The following is a 14,982-nucleotide window of genomic DNA, read 5'->3' as shown; positions in this document are numbered from 1 at the left end:
CTTCTCTTGGCACAATACTGTCATTTTATTTTCTACTTGAAGTATCTTTTCCCCATCAGACTTGGTATGCATTTATGTTCCACTAACAAGGACTGTTTGGGTAACTTTGATGCATTTGTGCAGAGCAGAGGCAGTATTGTACAGCAAAGAATGCAGGCAGCATATGGTTGCCCTGAGTACAAGCTGAATTTAAGTAAGTTACTAACTTTTCAGGTGGTCTCACTTGAAAAACGAGTATCTAGTACCTCATAGGATTGTTTTGAGAATAAATGAGATGACACTGGTAAGAACATAGAATGGGCTGGGCGTGGTGGCTCACGCCTATAATCCCAGTACTTTGGGAGGCTGATGTGGGTGAATCACCTGAAGTCAGGAATTTGACATCAGCCTGGCCAACATGGTGAAATCCTGTTACCTACTAAAAATAGAAAAATTAGTGGGGAATGGTGGCACACGCCTGTAGTCTCAGCTACTCAGGATGCTGAGGCAGAAGAATGGCTTGAACCTGGGAGGCAGAGACTGCAGTGAGCTGAGATTATGCCACTGCACTCCAGCCTGGGCAGCAGAGTGAGACTCCACCTCCAAAAACCAAAAACCAAACCAAAACAAAAAAAACCCTAAAAACAAACAATAAAACCTAGCCCATAATAGTTGTTCAGTACACATTAAGTGCCCCTTCAATACGCTCTGCCATCTGTCAAGACAACAATCTCAAGGTATTTTCTACAAAGCCTGGTAAAAAGTGTCTATCTCTCAACCACCTTGCGGAGGCATTAGCACTGCTGCTTTGCAGATGATGAAAGTGAAGCTAAAGAGAGTTAATTACTTGCCCTAAAGTTGCATAGCTAGTAAGGCACAGAGCTCTTCTCAGCTCAGAACTATTGAGCACCAAACCTGCAGTATGTTTAGCACCGAAGGATACCATGTTGCGTCTTTACTTCTTGGTGCAGAATTTACTTTGCCCATCTAAACATGACCATTTAGTATACTGAAATCTTAAGCTTTAGTTTCCTCTTTTCCAAAAAGGGAGTATTGACTATACGTTGCAGGGTCACTATGAAATTTAATTAAAAATGTATGTCTGGCACCTTTTATCAGCTTAACAATCTGAAACAATATTTAGTATCAGCAACTGTTAAACTCTTAATAACATGTTTAAAAAAATACCTGCTTTCAGGAATATTCAAAAATAAAGTCTTCTTCACATGTTCACTTTTAGTATTCTGAGAATCGGCATTCTCTGATGATGTAGTTTTTTGTGGAAGGCCCACCTCATTTCTACTCTGAGATACAGCTTTGCTGACAGACTTAGGTGCTCTAAGTCTTTGAGAAGGACATTCAGAAGAGACAGAGGGTCCTAGAAGAGGAGAGAAATCACCTCAATACCAAATAGTTCTTTCGCTTTTCATTATAACTAGGAGTACAGTGCAAATCCTATCAATTAGCCTCTTTCTCCTGTCAAACAATGTCTGTTAAAAAAAATGCCTGGGACTTTCTGATAAAGACAGTATTTAACATCCATATTAGATGCTGTTTCCTTTTGACATCTCACTACTTTAACATGAACAGAGATAATATATTTTCTTTTTTTCTTTTTAGACAGAGTCTCACTCTGTCACCAAGGCTGGAGTGCAGTGGTGTGAACTCAGCTCACTGCAACATCTGCCTCCCAGCTTCGAGCAATTCTCCTGTCTCAGCCTCCCCAGAAGCTGGGACTACAGGTGTGTGCCACCACGCCTGGCTAATTTTTATATTTTTAGTAGAGATGGAGTTTCACCGTATTAGCCAGGCTGGTCTTGAACTCCTGACCTCAGTGATCCACTTGCCTCCAACTCCCAAAGTGCTGGGATTACAGGTGTGAGCCACTGTGCCTGGCCTGAACAAAGATAATCTTTTTTTTTTTTTTTTTTAAGACAGAGTTTCACTCCCAAGCAGCTAGGATTACAGGTCTCACCACCATGCCTGGCTAATTTTTTGTATTTTTAGTAGAGACAGGGATTTCACCATTTTGGCCAGGCTGGTCTTGAACTCCTGACCTCAGCCTACCAAAGTGCTGGGATTACAGGCATGAGCCACAAGCCCAGTCAGAGATCATCTTAAAAAGCAGAACTCTACAAGGACAAAATAAACTAAAGAGACAGCAATAATCACAAGAACATTTTGGAAGCTCTAATGTAGATTGCTGAGTGGGACTTTACTTAGCAGACTAAAGAAAATAAATTCTAAGCCACCAATCAAGAAAAATGAGAATCGACCCAGTTTCTACCAAATAACCCCTCAAAAGAATTAGTGGCTCCAAGTACCTCTGCAAGTGGAGATGAAAATGGAGGTAAACACAGGACTGGCTCAAAGTTAGTTTAAACAAGAAGAGCTCAGATTCCTTTCCTCATTCTGCAGAGCAGAGCAACTGTCACCACCCGTTCCCCATCACCAAAACCAGAAGGGTCTCTGGTTTAGAGGATACGAGACACAGTTGAAAGACGGGGTACTGCATGGAAAATAAGGGAAATAAGTGAGTATTTACATATAAAGTGTTGAGACACTTAGCTTTCTTCCCCCACATAGCTCTTGAAAGGCTGGCAGCCAGAAGTATACCTTCCAGGAAGCAGATGGAAAGCATATTCTCTGGGGAATCTGAGTAGATGATGAGAAAAGTCTTAAATGCAGTGATGTGTAGGCTCCCAACATGATGGCCCAGCTAACAGTAGGGCCCCCACAGTAAAGGTCCTACCAAGGTGTACAGAGTTTTCCAGTCAGCTTTTTAGTACCCTATTCTTTTTTTTTTTTTTTTTTTTTGAGACGGAGTTTCGCTCTTGTTACCCAGGCTGGAGTGCAATGGCGCGATCTCGGCTCACCGCAACCTCCGCCTCCTGGGTTCAGGCAATTCTCCTGCCTCAGCCTCCTGAGTAGCTGGGATTACAGGCACGCACCACCATGCCCAGCTATTTTTTTTTTTTTTTTTGTATTTTTAGTAGAGACGGGGTTTCACCATGTTGACCAAGATGGTCTCGATCTCTTGACCTTGTGATCCACCCGCCTCGGCCTCCCAAAGTGCTGGGATTACAGGCTTGAGCCACCGCGCCCGGCCTAGTACCCTATTCTTAACCATGTACAGGCAGTGAGAGATCACCAGATTCCTGAGGACAGCTTCTCACACAAGAGACACAAACCAAAAACAAACAGATGAAAGTACCCTGAAACAAATACTATAGTGGATGAAAAAAACATAAAAGCTATCGTTAGTATCCTTAGTGATAATGTATTATATTTAATGATATCCATAAATCCATATCATTAATATCATTAAAGATAATACACCTGCCGGGCGCGGTGGCTCAAGCCTGTAATCCCAGCACTTTGGGAGGCTGAGGTGGGTGGATCACGAGGTCAAGAGATCGAGACCATCCTGGTCAACATGGTGAAACCCCGTCTCTACTAAAAATACAAAAAATTAGCTGGGCATGGTGGTGCGTGCCTGTAATCCCAGCTACTCAGGAGGCTGAGGCAGGAGAATTGCCTGAACCCAGGAGGCGGAGGCTGAGGTGAGCCGAGATCGTGCCATTGCACTCCAGCCTGGGTAACGAGCGAAACTCCGTCTCAAAAAAAAAAAAAAAAAGATAATACACCTATGAAACAAGTGCAGAATGCTATAAAAATGAACATCTGTAGATTAAGAAAGGGCTCTTGGGAGTTAGAAACATGATAGCCAGCATGAAAGTTGAGGAAATCTCCAGCAAGTAGAAGAAAACAGTTAGTACAGGAAAGAAAAATTTAAAAGTCTACCAGAAGAAAAATGTGTTTTCGAAAAGATCAAATCTTGTCAATAGAGATGGTAGTAAACAACAGAAGACTCCAGTAAGAATTGAAAAGCAGTTGCTTCTAGAGACTGGCAAATGGAATCAGAAGAGCTTCTTCAGAAACTACTGTTTTGCAATAAGCCTCATATAAACTATGTGCTCTGTAACTAAAACTCAATTTTAAAAGATCAAATTTTGCCATAAACCTTAATCTCCCTATCTATAAGGACTGAGCTGAGTATGTGAAAGAACAGAGAATAATGAGCTCATAGCTATAAAAACCACTAAGATCCTTGACAAGGAGCAGGATAGGGCTGTGTTGTTAGCAGTAGTGGAGATGCCTGGGTATCCAGGGAGTGCAGCTGCTTAAAGCAAACAAAAGTGCACAGATTTGATACCTAAACTGACAAGGAAGTTACAATGTTCATGAGGATCACTGTCAATCTCGGACAGCAGGTATTAGAGAACAATTTAGGTTTTCTTTAACTTCCTGGTGGACATCTATGGCTTATAAATAATGTAAATTGAGATGAATTAAAAACAATCTGTGAAAAATAGCTATTGACAAATACAGTTAGAAAATAATTTTTAAAAATGGTTTCCTGAAGTATTAAAAACTGCTTTTGGCCGGGTGTGGTGGCTCACGCCTGTAATCCCAGCACTTTGGGAGTCCAAGGCAAGTGGATCACCTAAGGTCAGGAGTTTGAGACTAGCCTGGCCAACGTGGAGAAACTCTGTCTCTACTAAAAATACAAAATTAGTGGGCATGGTGGAGCATAACTCTAATCCCAGCTACTCAGGAGGCTGAGGCAGGAGAATTACTTGAACCCGGGAGGTGGAGGTTGCAGTGAGCTGAGATCGTTCCATTGCATCACTCCAGCCTGGGCAACAAGAGTAAAACTCCGTCTTGAAAAAGAAACAAACTGCTTTTACTGGAATATTTTTAAATTGGAAAATTAGTACATTTACTGCCTTTCAAAAAAATCTGAGCAAAACTTTTAATACAAATGCAAATAAAATCAAACCCACCTTGCATAAACTTCCTTTTATTTTTTAGAGATAGAGTCATGCTCTGTCACACAGCCTAGAGTGATGGGGCATAATCATAGCTTGCTGTAACCTTCACTGCTGGGCTCAAGTGATCCTACTGCCCCAGCCTCCCAAGTAGCTGGGACTACAGGCATGTACCGCCAGGCTAAGGTCATTTTTTATTCTTTTGTAGAGGGGGGATCTCACTTAGTTGCCGAGGCTGGTCTCAAACTCTTAGCTTCAAGTGATCCTCCTGCCTTGGCCTCTCGAAGTATTGGGATTACAGGCATGAACCAACACACACTGCACGTAAGCTTCGTTTTAAAGCACAGATAGAGAAATGTGATAGCTAGATGCTCAAGTTTCCTTTGCATTTTAAATTCTAACCAAACTTCTAACTGACCTAAAGAAAATCACCTTACTTCTTCACGCTTCCATCATTTATCTAACCTCTTGGGAGCCTGTGACCTTTCTCATAGACTGTAGGGTTACGTGGTAATACAGATGTGAAATCACTTAGAAAACACAAAAGCTATCTTAGAAGACATATCACACTTCAACTAATCTGATCATACCCATCAAAATGTGATTTACATGTGTTTGTGAGTGAGCAGTCTATTTTCTAAAAATCACAGAAAAACTTGTATCTCTTCATGTAAAAAGTATTTTTCACCTTATACAAGCCCCCATCCATCCCAAATATTTCTCTTAAGTAGTCTCAGCAAAAACAAAACAAAGCAAAACAAAAATAAGCACTAACCTGGGAATGATTTAACAGGACTTTCAACTCTGAAAAATCCAGCATCAAACACTATTTTATCAATTTCCTTTGGTATTACAGAGGCCACTGCCTCTGCATGTTCTTCTTGCTTAATTCTCTCTCTCATTGCTTTTTTTATGGCAGCTAGGCGATTTCTCGCTGCAATTCTTCCAGTATCATCCTGTTTTGGTTTACTCTCTATACCTGAGACAACCTTTTTCTGCAAAGAAAAACTGACATATAATAAAGCTGCCTACTATCATCTTATAAGAAAAACACACAACAGATATATACAAATTCATCACTTAAAAATTTAATTTTTAAAAAGAATAATAAAGTATACATAAAATATTTCACATTCATCATATATTTATCAAGTTCCCAGTATGTGCTAAAAGAGTTGAAAAGGTAAAAGACAAGAGTTCCTGCCCTCAAGGAGTTTGAAGCTTAGTGAAAGAGCTAAGGAAGGACAGTAAGAAGGATCTATGTCCTGTTAAGAGAGAAATTTAGGGGGCATCCTTCAGATTATAACCATGATACCCTAAAAAAAGAGAAAAAAAAGTAAATAAAAAAAGAAAAAAATTAAAACATTAAAAGAAAATAAATAAGGATGACACCTAAACCAATCTTCAGACACCAGCAAAGGTTGCAGGAAGTAGCACCATTTCTTCAAACTAAAAGATGGGGTGAGGGAAGGGGTAAACAGATGTTTCCAAAGCCAGAAATGAAAGAAAGCAACCTGCAGTTGGTGAGAGATAAACAATAGCTAGATTATAACATCACCTGCCTGTAACAGTTTTTAAGAAAGTCACAATTTATACAGAGGATGAAGGAATACAGAGTTATTGGTGATTTTTAAGCAGAAGATTAACATTATCAAGCTGGTGTTTTAGAAAGATCACTCAGACTAAGGAGTAAGACATGGGAAAAGGTGGACAGATTCAAGAGATATTTCAAAGGTAGAAGTGAGAGAACTTACTGATCTACTGGATGTGTGTGGAGCGGAGGTGGTGAAATAGAGAAAGGAAAGAATCAAAAGAGATACCGAAACTTCTATCTTGAACACCTGGTGGGATGGTAATAGCATTATTTGAGACAGGGCAACACTGCTGTGTGTGGAGATGCTGTCAGTTTGGGATATATTGATTTTTAAAATACATTGAGTCATGATATATAGAATTAGAGCTTAGTAAGTATGGTCTGAAATACAGACTTGGGGATCATCATAGGTTGGGTAAGACTGCACAGGAAAATTATGGAAGGAAAGAAGAGAGTAGAGGTAGAAATTCTAAACATCAAAAACATTTAAGGGATAAATGGAAAACAAATATGCAAACATGACTGAAGAATAGGCAAAGAAGTAGAAAGGAAATCAGCAGAATATAATTTCAAAAATAAGAAAGTAAGCCAGGCATGGTGGCTCATGCCTCTAATGCCAGCACTTTGGGAGGCTGAGGCAGGCAGATCACTTGAGACCAGGAGCTCCAGACCAGCCTGGTCAACATGGCACAACACCAGCTCAACAAAAAATACAAAATAAGGCCGGGAGCGGTGGCTAAAGCCTGTAATCCCAGCACTTTGGGAGGCCAAGGCGGGTGGATCACGAGGTCAAGAGATCGAGACCATCCTGGTCAACATGGTGAAACCCTGTCTCTACTAAAAATACAAAAAATTAGCTGGGCATGGTGGCGCGTGCCTGTAATCCCAGCTACTCAGGAGGCTGAGGCAGGAAAATTGCTTGAACCCAGGAGGCGGAGATTGCGGTGAGCCGAGATTGCACCATTGCACTCCAGCCTGGGTAACAAGAGTGAAACTCTGTCTCAAAAAAAAAAACACCACAAAATATTAGCCGGGTGTGGTGGCAGATGCCTGCAGTACCAGCTACTTGGGAGGCTGAGGTGGGAGAATTGCTTGAACCTGGGAGACAGAGGTTGGCGTGAGCCAAGATCATGCCACTCCACTCTAGCCTGGGCAACAGAGCTAGACCCTGTTTCAAAAAATAAATAAAATACCAAAATAAAAATAAAAATACCAAATAAAATTAGTTGGGTGTGGTGGCATGTGCCTGTAACCCCAGCTACTTGGGAGGCTGAGACACAGGAACAGTTTGAACTCGGGAGGCAGAGGTTTCAGTAAGCCGAGATGATGCCACTATACTCCAGCCTGGGTAACACAGCAAAACTCTATCTCCAAAAAAAAAAAAAAGAGGCCAGGTGTGGTGGCTCATGCCTGTAATCCCTGCACTTTGGGAATCAGAGACAGATGGATCATCTGAGGTCAGGAGTTTGAGACCAGTCTGACTAACATGGTGAAACCCCATCTCTACTAAAAATACAAAAAATTAGCCAGGTGTGGCAGTGCGTGCCTGTAATCCCAGTTACTTGGGAGGCAGGAGAATCGCTTGAACCCGGGAGGCAGAGGTTGCAGTGAGCCAAGGTTGTGCAATACTGCAGAAGAATTAGATTTTAAAATTTATTTTTATTTATTTATTTTTTGTAATGAGGTCTCACTTTGTCACCCAGGCTGGAGTACAGTGGCATGATCTTGGCTCACTGCAACCTCTGCCTCCTGGGTTCAAGGGATTCTCCTACCTAGCCTCCTGAGTAGCTGAGATTGCAGGCGCCTACCACCATGCCTGGCTAATTTTTTATTTTTAGCAGAGACAGAGTTTCACCATGGTAGCCAGGATGGTCTCAAGCTCCTGACCTTGTGATCCACCCACCTCGGCCTCCCAAAGTGCTGGGATTACAGGTGTGAGCCACCACACCTGATCTAGAAGGGTTAGATTTTAAAATTAAGTGCGTAATAACTTAACCAACTAGTGGACTAATAATCTAGATAACTATTCTAAAATTATAGAGAGGGGAATAATGAATTGCAATGAGTTAGAAAAATAAAGGAACAAACATAATAGAGTACAGACAACATTTTAGGATCCTTGTCAGTGACTGGGAAGAAAGAAAAATGGGAGTGTACATATAATTAAAGGGAAGCAGACACCACAGCTTTGTTTTTTTTTTTTTTTTTTTTTTTTTTGAGACAGAGTTTCCCTCTTTACCCAGGCTGGAGTGCAATGGCGCGATCTCGGCTCACCGCAACCTCCGCCTCCTGGGTTCAGGCAATTCTCCTGCCTCAGCCTCCTGAGTAGCTGGGATTACAGGCATGCGCCACCATGCCCAGCTAATTTTTTGTATTTTTAGTAGAGACGGGGTTTCACTATGTTGACCAGGATGGTCTCGATCTCTTGACCTTGTGGTGATCCACCCGCCTCGGCCTCCCAAAGTGCTGGGATTACTGGCGTGAGCCACCGCGCCCAGCCAGCTTTGTTTTAATGTAAAGAACAGTAAGATATGGCTAGGCATGGTGGCTCACGCCTGTAATCCAAGCACTTTGGAGGCCAAGGTGGGCGGATCACCTGAGGTCAGGAGTTCAAGACCTGCCTGACCAACACGGTGAAACCTTGTCTTTAAAAAAAAAAAAAAAACAAGAAGAATAAGACACTTAACATGTTTACGGACTGATAGAAGAAGAAAGCGGGTAAGAAACAAAAGAGACTGATGGAATGAGGGATTAATAAATAAGAGGTAGTAGGGAGTGGTATTCAAGTATAGTATAAAAAATTAGCTTTATTTGTTGATAATCTTTAACAGTAGCCTATAAAATAAAGTAGAAGGAGAGAGACACCTGCTGATAACAGGCAGAATTACAAATCTCTATAAGACAGCCATGATCTGCATCACTGATATTAGTATTTCCAGTACTAAATCCTTAATATGAAATATCCACAGTAGCTTTAATAATGAAGTAGAATCCTTCACTATTTAGTAGTTTTGAAATCCATTCAATTAATTTAATCACCATCCTCAGGATCCTTGTTGTGAGACTTTATTAATAAAAAGATTTATTTTGAGACGGAGTTTCGCTCTTATTGCCCAGGCTGGAGTGCAATGGCACGATTTTGGCTCACTGCAACCTCTGCCTCCTGGGCTCAAGTGATTCTCCTGCCTCAGCCTCCCAAACATCTGGGATTACAAGGATGTGCCACCACTAATTAGTGCCCAGCTAATTTTGTATTTTTAGTAGAGACAGGGTTTCTCCATATTGGTCAGGCTGGTCTTGAACTCCCGACCTCAGGTGATCCACCTGCCCCAGCCTCTCAAAGTACGGGGATTACAGGTGTGAGTCACTGTGCCTAGCCTAGTAAAATATTTTTGAATAAGGTTTTTAAAAAAATACTTTAACAAGTTAAACTCCTAAGATAGAATTCAAGACAGTTTTTATTTGGATTACACAGTATAATGAAATACTTATCTAGACAACCTGAGTTTATAACTACATGCGTTTTTCTCAAATCATAAAACTGACAATGCTCAGTTTGAAAAGTGTGCACCCAAGCCAAAAACTTTGAATTCAAAAACACTAGTAGAAAAATAATTACTAGAAACAGATAAGAATAAAATTTATCATGTTAACAAAGCAACAAGGTTAACATCATCCATTTCATGACTGTTTTAAGGATTCACTAATATATGTAAAGTATTTGGAATAATATTTGGCACATACTAAGCATTATACAAATGATCTACTACTATTACTATATCAAAATGTGTAAGAACAGTTTAAAGAATGAGATCAACACTCATGTATCCACTATCTGATAACTTAGAAGCCCTCGTTACCCCAATTCAATCACAGCCTCTCCTTTCTTCTCTCTAGACATAACTATACTAAATTTTATGTTGATCAAATTCCTTGCTTTCTTCAAAAGTAGTCAGCTTTGCAAAATAATGAGAAATCTAAAGCTAAATGTTTTTAAAACTTAAAAGCAAGAAATCATTAGAAGAATCTGTATTAGAAATTTGGATGTATGTAGAATGGTCCCTTAACTAGAAAAAAAAAATTCAGATATAAAACCCACAAACTTACCCTAAAGACATTTTTGTTTGTATTATTATTCACAATATTATTGACTTGCCACCCAGATTCCTCAAGTTTGGTCAGATTGTTGAATTTGTGGATTACATCTTCTATCTGTTAATAAAGCACAAGTTTATCAGACTAATGTTAACGATATTAAATTTTTAAACTAACGAGCTGAAGATTAAAAAAAATTGGGAATGGTGACTCAGAAATGAGTTATTAAAAATGAATTAAGTCATTCTCAATTTAGTGTTTCAATCAAGAATTTTTATGGTAAAATTGTTCATTGTGGTCTCTTGTCTTACAAATCTCCAAAATCTCTATAAAGAATCACATATGAATAACTCTCCTGGATTATTTTTGACTAAAATGGTAGAAAAGATACCTAAATGTTTTTGTTTCTTAAATTACACAATGTGAACACAATCTCTCTAATATATTTTTATTTATCCATTCCTCCACTGATGGACATCTTGGTTGCTTCCATGTTTTGGCAATTATGAACAAAGCTGCTATACTGCTAAAAACATCCGTGTGCAGGTTTTTATATGGACATAAGTTTTCAACTCATTTGGAGCGCAATTGCTGGATTGTATGGTAGAAGTATGTTTAGTTTTGCAAGCAAATGCCAAACTGTCTTCTAAAGTGGATTTAACATTTTGCATTCCCACAGCCAGTGAATGGAAAGTTCCTATTGCTCCATGCCCTCCCCAGCATTTGGTGCTGGCAGCATTTTGAATTTTCACTATTCTAGTAGGTATGTGGTAGCATCTCACTGTTGTTTTGTAGTTCCCTAATGACATATGATGTTGAGGATCTTTTCATATGCTTATTTGCCATCTGTATATCTTCCATGGTAAGGTATCTATTTAGGTCTTTTGCCCATTTTTAACTGGGTTGTTCATTTCCTTATTGCTGGGTTTTAAGAGCTCTTGGTATCTTCTGGATAGTAGTCTTTTATCAGATACATCTTTTGCAAATATGTTCTCCCAGTCCGTGCCTTGTCTTCTCATTTTCTTGACAAAATCTCATTTTAAAAGATTGAAATATATTTAATAGGATGGAAAGGTAATCCCCATCCTTCTGATACTTCCAGTCTCCTACAAAGAGTTAGCCATTGTCAACAGTTTGGTACCATGCTTTGAGTCTCCATACTATACACTTATATACATATATCCTCTCAGCTTTGCTTTTCCTTAAAAATATGTAAATGTCTCTGGACATTGTGGCACATGTCTATAATTCAAGTTACTTGGGAGGCTGAGGCATGGGGATTGCTTGAACCCAGAAGGGCGAGACTAGCCTGGGCAACAAGGCAAGACCCCATCTCAAAGCAAAAAAAAAAGTAAGTATCAAAATGACTCAGAATTACACTCAAGGCCAACTGATTTTCAATAAAGGTGCCAATACAATTCAATGGGGGAAAGGACAGTCTTTTAAACAAACAATGCTGGGAGAATTGGGTATCCACAAGCAAAAAGATGAATTTAGATTCACAATCTCATACCACATAAAAAAACTAACCAAATGGATCACCGACTTAACTGTAAGTGCTAAAACCGTAAGTCTATTGGAAGAAAACACAGGAGAAAATCTTTGTGACTTGTGGTTACTTAAGTTCTTAGACACGGTGTCAAAATCACAACATAAAATAAAAAATCTGGCCAGGTGCAGTGGTGCACTCCTGCAATCCCAGTACTTTGGGAGGCCAAGGTGGGTGGATCACTTGAGGTCAGAGTTCAACACCAGCCTGGCCAAAAATTCAAAAGATACCATTAAGAGGATTAAAAGTTGAGCTACAAACTCAAAGAATATTTGCAAATATTTCTCATGAGGGACTTTTATCCAGAATATATAAAGAATAGTTACAACTCAATAAAGACAATCAAATTTAAAAATGGGTGCAAGAGATTTACATAGACATTTCAGTAGAAGATGATACATGAATGACGAATAAACTCATAAAAAGATACTTAATATCATTACTCATCAGAGAAATTCAAATCAAAACTACAATGAAGTCAGGCATGGTGACACTTGTAATCCTAGCAGTTTGGGAGGCTGAGGAGGGTGGACCACTTGAGCTCAGGAGTTTAAGAGCAGCCCCTGGGTAACATGGCGAGACCCCATCTCTACAAAAAAAAAAAAAATACAAAAAGTAGCCAGTCGTGGTGGCACATGCCTGTAGTCTCAGCTACTTGGGAGGCTGAAGCGGGAGGGTCATTTGAGCCCAGGAGGTGGAAGGTTGCAGTGAGGCGAGATTGCACGAATAGACTCCAGCCTAGGTGACAGAGTGAGACCCTGACTCAATAAACAAATGAACAAAAACCAAAAAAATTCTACAATGAAGTATCTCACACCCACTAGGATGGCTATGCAATAGATACCCGTTATCTTCAAGGAATCTCTTCCAAGACCCCCAGGGGATGCCTGAAATGCAGATAGTACTGAACTCTATATACATTATTTTTTTCCTATACATACATACCTATGATAAAGTTTCATTTATAAATTAGGCATAGAGATCAGCAATAATAATCAACAATAAGATAGAACAATTATAACAGGATTCCGTAATAAAAGTTATGTGAATGTGGTCTCTCCTCTCCACCAAATGTCTTATTATACTATACCTGGGGTAACTGAAACCACAGAAAGCAAGACCCCTGATAAGGGGTGACTATTATAATAAAAAACACAGACAATAACAAGTATTAGTGAGGATGTGAAAAAATACAACACTCATACATTGTTGGTGGGAATGTAAAATGGTATAATCACTTTGGAAAACAGTTGGGGGAATTTCTTAAAAAGTTAAACAGGCCAGGCACGGTGCTCATGCTTGTAATCACAGCACTTTGGGAGGCCGAGGCGGGCAGATCACAAGGTCAAGAGATGGAGACCATCCTGACCAACATGGTGAAACCCCATCTCTACTAAAAGTACAAAAAATTAGCCAGGTGTGGTGGTACGTGCCTGTAGTCCCAGCTACTCGGGAGGCTGAGGCAGGAGAATTGCTTGAAACTGGAAAATGGATGTTGCGGTAAGCCAGGATCGCATCACTGTACTCCAGCCTGGCAATAAAGCGAGACTCTCTCTCAAAAAAAAAGTTAAACATAAATTTACAATATGACCTAGCAATATCTAGGTATCTATCCAAGAGAAATTTAAAGATATGTCCACACTAAGATTTGTGTGAAAATATTCAGATTATTCATCATCACCAAAAAGTAGCAGCAACCTAAATGTCCATCAGCGATGGAATATCACATAAAATGGACTACTACTCAGCAATAAAAAGGTGTCAAGTACACGGGGCAAGCTACAATATGGATAAAACTCAAAAACATGGCAAATGAAAGAAGCCAGATGCAAAAGACCACAAAATGTATGATGCTACTTATATGAAATACCCCAAAAAAGGAAAATCTCCAGAGACAGTAAGTGGATTAGTGGTTGCCTGGGTCTAGGAATAGAAATGGGGATTGACTGCAAACAGGTAGGAAGAATCTTTTTCTATTGATGAAAATGTTCTGGCCGGGCGTGGTGGCTCACCCCTGTAATCTCAGCAGTTTGGGAGGCTGAGGGAGGTGGATCACTTGAGGTCAGGAGTTCAAGACCAGCCTGACCAACATGGCAAAACACCATCTCTACTAAAAATAAAAAATTAGGTGGGCATGGTGGTGTATGACTATAATCCCAGCTACTAGGGAGGCTGAGGCAGGAGAATGGCTTGATACTGGGAGGCAGACGTAGCAGTGAGCCGAGATCACACCCTTGCACTCCAGTCTGGGCAACAAGAGTGAAACTCCATCTCAAAACAAACAAACAAAAAGTTCTAAATCTGGATTATGGTGATGTTTGCACAACTCTGTAAATTTAATAAAAATGATTGAACTGTTTATTTCAAATAAATAAATGTTATCATATGTAAAGTATACCTCAACATAGCTCTTTTTGTGTTAGAAAAAAAAATGCCCAATGGCCAACTTGAAGTGGCTCCCACTAAGCTAATGCTGGGAAATGAGCATTAGTCAGGATAATGACAATAGCCCGGACGCAGTGGCTCATGCCTCTAATCCCAGCACTTTGGGAGGCTGAGGTGGGCAGATCACTTGAGGTCAGGAGTTCGAGACAAGCCTGACCAATATGGTGAAACCCGTCTCTGCTAAAAATACAAAAATTAGCCAGGTGTGGTGGCGGGCACCTGTAATCCCAGCTACTCAGGAGGCTGAGGCAGAGAATCACTTGAACCCGGGGAGGCACAGGTTATGGTGAGCCAAGATGGCAACACCATACTCCAGCCTGGATGACAGCGAGAATCCATCTCAAAAAAAAACAAAAAAAGATAATGACTATAAACAATGTAAATATATCATATCTTCAAATCCACAACTTATAATGATACAAAACCCCCACAGAATCAATTGGTCAGAACTGAAGAGTGCTAGTGAACCAACTATTAAATATATAAAA

General features: G+C 40.0%; 1 protein-coding gene across 4 annotated transcripts in view; it reads right to left on the bottom strand.

Moving 5' to 3' along the window:
- DLGAP5 (DLG associated protein 5) overlaps positions 1-14,982 on the bottom strand; it is a 69,745-nt gene that overhangs the window by 30,538 nt on the left and 24,225 nt on the right. For all 4 annotated transcript variants that reach the window (XR_012516312.1, XM_039468818.2, XM_074393917.1 and 1 more), the window contains exons 13-15: positions 10,513-10,617; positions 5,587-5,806; positions 1,168-1,357 (exon numbers count right to left, since the gene is read on the bottom strand). Coding sequence is in view for 3 of the 4 variants with exons in the window: in XM_039468818.2 (XP_039324752.2) it covers positions 1,168-1,357; positions 5,587-5,806; positions 10,513-10,617 (515 nt within the window). In the remaining variant the exon portion in view is untranslated. The remainder of the gene's footprint in view (positions 1-1,167; positions 1,358-5,586; positions 5,807-10,512; positions 10,618-14,982) is intronic.

Source organism: Saimiri boliviensis, chromosome 2, assembly GCF_048565385.1.
Source record: "Saimiri boliviensis isolate mSaiBol1 chromosome 2, mSaiBol1.pri, whole genome shotgun sequence".
NCBI lineage: Eukaryota > Metazoa > Chordata > Mammalia > Primates > Cebidae > Saimiri > Saimiri boliviensis.
Note: the sequence above shows the minus strand (reverse complement) of the source record. Positions and strands in the feature narration are given on the sequence as shown.